This window comes from Condylura cristata, unplaced genomic scaffold (assembly GCF_000260355.1).
Source record: "Condylura cristata isolate star-nosed mole 26May11 unplaced genomic scaffold, ConCri1.0 scaffold00004, whole genome shotgun sequence".
Classification (NCBI taxonomy): Eukaryota; Metazoa; Chordata; class Mammalia; order Eulipotyphla; family Talpidae; genus Condylura; species Condylura cristata.
The window spans coordinates 8,477,917-8,483,916 of record NW_004567105.1 but is presented as its reverse complement, the minus strand read 5'-3'; the positions used below and the strand labels follow the sequence as shown (position 1 = coordinate 8,483,916).

The following is a 6,000-nucleotide window of genomic DNA, read 5'->3' as shown; positions in this document are numbered from 1 at the left end:
TCTTTATTCCAGGAGCCGCCAAAGGGCTTCTCTTTAAATTTAATAGGCCAGAGGACATCAGAGTGCACTGATGGAGTTAGATGGGTCACGACGATTTGAGAGGAACCACCCTCCCTGAACACATGGTGCTCTCCCTAACTGGGGTTCCATTCACATGGAATATCAAGGAAATATTTTATTAATTTATAAAAAGATTTCAATACAGTGTATTTCAGTTTCTTCCATTTTTATTTTTGTTTTTCTTATTTTACTGGGTACAAATTAGTTTCCATATACATTTACAGCACAAGTTTATTTTAATTAATTCTGTGGCTTACATTATTAGTTTTCTTCTGAGATTATTATTTTCCCCACTTCGGCCAAGTTTTGTAGATAAAGAAACTTTATTTTATATTCGCTATTTCTATATATAACAATTGGATGAAATCATTACATGTACTTTTTCAGTTGATCCATGTTCAAATTGTGAGCAAATTGTAGGTATGGAAGGATTGATCTGTTGTTAAAATTGCTGTATTGCGGGGGTTGCCACAGGCCAAATCTGGCCTCATGGCTATTTTGGCAGGGCTGTAAGCTAAGAATGGTTTTCATAGATGAATATTTGTAATCTATTTGATGATAGGGAACATGGACTTTGAACCTCAATTAGGAATAGGTTAGATTGGACCTTAATATAGTATAGACACATGTTGATTCTCAACACAGACACCTGGAAGTTTATAAAGTCATGTACAAAGTTTGATGAAAAGTATATTGTATATAAAAAAGAAATAGCCCCTACTACCCCTAACTAATTTCAGTTCGTATGCCTGTATTCCAAAAATTGTACACAATTGCTATTATTATATTTTGAATTTTGTTCAATAGAAGTTTTATGGAGATTTAGTTTCTCTTGTTATATAAGTGTTACATAATATTCTTGGTTTTGCCTCTTGGCTCAAAAGCCCCAAAACACTTAAGCTCTGACCCTTTGTAGAAACAAGTGTGCCAACCCCTGCTCTATTGTGCTGCTAGCCTGATTCTCCTGGACACTTACCTCTCCCACCCTGCACTAAGTGTCTTTTCTGTTGGGGTTACAAGGAGCAAGTGAGGTCAATATGCCCCTAGGTTCAAAGGGTTGAGTCAAATATCTGGCTTCAGTTGGGTGAATGTAGTCTATGATCCAGTGATGAAGATAAAACGTTCAAACGTGAACTCATTATGTCTAGTAAACCTGCAAAGGGAGGGAAGCATTTTCTGTAAAATTCACTTCCCCATTTTTCCCTCCTGAAACATGGTGAGTCTAACTTGCTGGAAAGCCAAGCACACTTGCTTCCCAGCATCCTCTCTGGAGGAAGCATGGTCCTTTGGGACTTGGGAGAGCTGACCTTTGACTTTTCCCTACTGAAGCTAGTTCCCTTTTCTTTCCTTTACCAGATGAGGAGAAAGAAAATAACAGAGCCTCCAAGCCTCACTCCACCCCCGCTACGCTGCAATGGTGAGTTCTCTCGACTGGCGCTCTTATGACCCTGCCTTCCAGTCCATGGGCGAGGCTGTCACTCGCTGTGGATATTGTCTGGGTAACTAAGAACCCACATGCAATTCATCGAATGTGCAGCTACCACTAGTGAATATACCTGTATTGCAAAACTGTGCTCAGCTTAAATCTAACTTGAGGGTTTCAATTTTCATGTTGATACTATTTGGGGATAGATTTTTTTCCCCTCCCCAACCCCCCCATTCATTCAAACACTGGCAAAGACCAGAATCCACATGGACGATTTTAATTAATTCTAGTAGAACCGATTACTACCATTAATAGTATTGTGCAGATTATAGAAATTCCTGCTCACCCCTCTCAATGAGCCCTTAATGAGTTCATAATTAATTGCAACTATACTGCGATTATTTTAACATTTTAAAATACCTATTAGATATTTTAAATATACTAGGAAGTATCTACTAGAACGACTTTCTCTCTAATAGTTGGAATTCCTGGAGGTCACATGTTATTTGATGATGGTCAAGTCATTGCACTCATGTTTACAGGTAAATTCTCCTCTGAGAGTTTTACTTAGAAATTGTGTTGTGGTTTTGAACACCAGCCCCTCCATGCCTGATTGAGATTCAGCGCTCAGAAGATCTTGTGAACTAGGGGCTATTACTCCCCTAGTATGGCAGCCCAGCAAACCTGAAGAAGTGAAGTAACAAAGAGGACAAGGGGCAGGTGCCAGCACAGAGGCTTGAAAAATGCTTGATGCAGTTCTGAGTTCTGTGAAGCTGGCTGGGATTGTGCCCAGTCTCCAGACGAAGAAACATAAAGCTTAAGAATTCATGCCTGAACATATACCCAGTCATGACTCAGGGACCTCACTGGGTCTTTTTTTTTTTTTTTTAATTTATTTATTTGTGCATACAGAATTGGGGTACAGGCCAGAGGTGTGGTCGGTGAGAGGACTCACCAGAGACAGAGTGGGGAGCAGAACAGGCAGGTTGACGAAGTACACTGCTGAGGGGAGCAGCGGGCGGGTCAGGAGAGGTCTGCCACGCCATGTGGATCAGCTCCCTGGCAGGGGATCGAACTCGTGCTGCAGTGGCATTAGAGAGCTTCATAATATGGTGCTTTAACCTGTTGTGCCACCAGGGACGGCCCTGGCTGGGTCTTTTTAACTTTTTTGCCATGCTTTGGAAGAAATGAAGAGAAAAGTCAGGAAGAAAGGAGAACAACAGATTAGCACAGGAAGCAGATAGGCACTGAAGCACAAATCGTATTAGATTCTCTGGTCTAATCCACGCACAGGTGAAAGGAAAACAACATAGGGGAAGTTTTCAGGAATGTAACTCAATCTTCACTTACAGGAGTCTCAACAGTCAGCTTGTTTTGCTACAAGGGTAGCCAAGTTTGTTCCCAAGAGTTCCATTTCCAGCTTTTTGGCTTGTTTCCATCATTTTGTTGCTGTATTCTTTTTCCCATTGCTTCTGCCACTTTTTGCTTTATTTAAGATTCTACTCTGCTTCTCTGGTCAAATATCCCTTTGCCCACTACCCCCCAGTATTACCTCACCCCAGAATTATGGCCACCCACATTCCCATAGTGCCAGGACATAGAACTAGGCATCAATGTAAAGGGCTTTGGGAACAGGAGCTTCTAGAAATGCAAGGAATTCCCAGACCCTTGCTTAAGTGACCTGAGAATGTTCTACCTTTCAGAACAAAAACTGTGAAGGGGATGAAGTGAAAATCATCTTGCTTGTGTCTGCTTTTCTTGTCTACTCGCTGGCAGCAGCCAGGCCAGACTGTCAGCACTTATCTTCCAGCCCTGCTTCCTGTGGAAGCTCGGGCGAGCTCTTTGGCCTCCAGGTGCCATGGGCTACCCACCAAGGGCAGAGTGTGTGGCAGCCCTGGAAAGGTATGCACTAGGGAGAATGAAGGGCTTAGGCAGAGTCTGGTGTGGGGCCTACGCTTAGTGAGACTTAGTAGCCACTGATCGCTCAGCACACCCCTTCCTCCTGGGTCTCGTAAGGAGACCCCATCCTTCCTGACACGTGCACCGTTCTCATCCTACTTCTGCCTAATTCTGTATTAGACATTTGTTTTTCAACCTAGAGAGTCACATGGCTATAGTTAGGTCTGCTTTTATGGCTAAGTCAGGATTTGTAGATTATGATGATCAAAAGGCATCAGGTTGTTCGAACATCAATACCTTTTATGTTATCTTCTTAAGTAGACTTTTGGTCATCAAATATTTCAAGAAATGTTGACTGGGACCTACTATTTGTCAGGCCCTGTTCTAAGTCTTAGAAGTGCAGCTGTGGATAAGATAGACCAGGAGTGGAGACTGCGTGGGAGTAATAATTTTTTCAAATGATAATATTAATGATAAGTGCACAGGATTAGATGATAGAGTTCCAGTCTATGCTGAGGACTCACACTCGGCCGATGTGATGGCGCCTCAGCGGCTAATTTGAGTGGTGAGGGGAACATCCCTGAAAAGGTGACGTTTAAGAGGACATTCATATGACAGGAAGTCCTCACTGCCACCAGGACACAGTCGAAAGCAGGGCCTGGAGGACCTCCCAGGCAGGGGAACAGCTTTTCCAAGGCTGTGCCTTCGAAGGTCAGACTCTCCCGGCCGTGGCTGACTTGCAACCAAGGGACCACACAGACGCTGGAGTAGGGCTGCTGGGAGGCTGCTGTGCAGGCCTCCAGGGGCCCAGGGAGCTCTGAAATCCCACTGGGTGACAGAGGCTTTGTCTCCCCACTTTGCCCATCATTATGTAGGCTGCCCCCAGAGGTTGTAACTTAGGACCCGGCAGGCCCCTTCATGTTGTGCTGAGGACAAATCCCCCTGGAAGACTCAGCCTTAGGACTTACCTCCCAGCCTGGAGGAGGACGGAGGCCTGAGCCCTACAGGGCGGACCTCTGCACCCAACACCCACCACGGCCTGAGGGGTGAGGGCAGCCGGACAGCAAGTCGAGCTTGCTTATGAGCCACAGAAAGTGTCCTGTGTTTGTGGCTGAAGCACAGTGAGCAAGGAGACCACCACACAGAGGAGGGAAGGAGGAGGGCAGGGAGGGATCTGTCAATAGGGCAGAAAATGAGGACATTGCTCTCGACTTGCGTCCAAACAGTCCTGTCCAACTTATGGTGGCGAAGATGTGACCCCCCCACCCCCGTATAAATTCTATAGGAAAAATTCTTTAGACTATCATTTCAGTATAAAAACTTTGTCCCTCAAACTGGATACACCTTTCATTTTACCAAGAAAGGTAACATGCCTTACACTGTGTCTCTTTTTGCTCTGGCCGCTAGGAAGCTCAGAGTGGAAACTGATGCCCATCTGCTTTGGAATCTTCTTCCTGTGTCTCATTTTCTTCTTTTTCTTTCGTAGCTTTTTAGGGAAAGGCAAGTTATAAATTTTAATGGATGCATTTTTATTTTATTGACACAAGGAATATACTTCCCTGCTTAAAAGTGAAAACATGATTAAGAAGTACAGCTTTCATTTAAATTCCTCCGTTTGTCTCCAGAGTAACCCAGGTGCCAGTGAGTGTGAGTGAGTGTGAGTGTGTGTGAGTGAGTGTGTGTGTGTGTGTGTGTGTATTTTCTGCCCTTTGCCTGTGCACTTACAGGCACATGCATGGATACGAACTTCTGGAATGAATTTTTATTTAGGATTTTCTCCGTTATACGAATGCAGACATCACAGAAAGCATATTTCATGTCATACTACCTTGACCTAACCTTGCTTTCTTCCCCAGATGAGTGTTCTGACACTATGCCCAGGTTAGGTCAGAGAGAACGCCCTCAGTTTTGAACTGCTACTGGGGATTCCAACATTCAGGTCGTGTCCATCATTCAGACCCGCCATTGCCAATAGGGACCCCAAAACCCTATTCTCCAGTGGTCACCAGCAAGGCTGCGGGAGCGTTTCTCTTTGTACCCAGAAAAAGTTCCTGGACTGCAAAATGGCTCACTCAAAGGGCTTGGCCATTCTACATCTTCACCCGCAGTACAAATTGCTTTAAAAAAGAAAAAACAAAAAACAGGAGCTGAGCTTCACAACCCTGTGAGGCACTCACCTCAGCCCCCCAAGAGGCCGCAGGCCCGGGAGCAGGCCTCCCACCCCACCCTCCCACCCCACCCGAGGCAGCTGCTGGCCCCAGAAGAGCGTCCAGCTTGCTCCTGGGACGCCCTGTGCCTGCGCGGGGCATGGTTGCTTCTCCACCGTCCCCTCTCCTGGTCGTGAGCCCCCTCCCCATGGCCCTAGAGACCATCCTGCTCTAAGAACACATAATACAGCAGCCAAGCAGCCCAAAATAATCGGGGCCACGTGACTGAAAGCAGCTCGCAGCTGAAAACAGGCAAATATTGTCAAACGCCTTCTGCCGAACACTCGCCAGCATCCGCGGTCACGAGGTTAGCAAAGCCCACCCCCCGGGGCCGGCTCGCCACTGGAATCCTGGCAGCACAATGACCCCTATTCACGCTGAGGGTTTCTCAGGCAGGCAGCCGGCCCC

General features: G+C 45.7%; 1 protein-coding gene across 1 annotated transcript in view; it reads left to right on the top strand.

Moving 5' to 3' along the window:
* Nucleotides 1-6,000, top strand: part of RFX4 (regulatory factor X, 4 (influences HLA class II expression)) — a 116,030-nt gene that overhangs the window by 33,355 nt on the left and 76,675 nt on the right. The window contains exon 3 of the mRNA XM_004675723.1: nt 1,417-1,477. Coding sequence (XP_004675780.1) covers nt 1,417-1,477 — 61 coding nt within the window. The remainder of the gene's footprint in view (nt 1-1,416; nt 1,478-6,000) is intronic.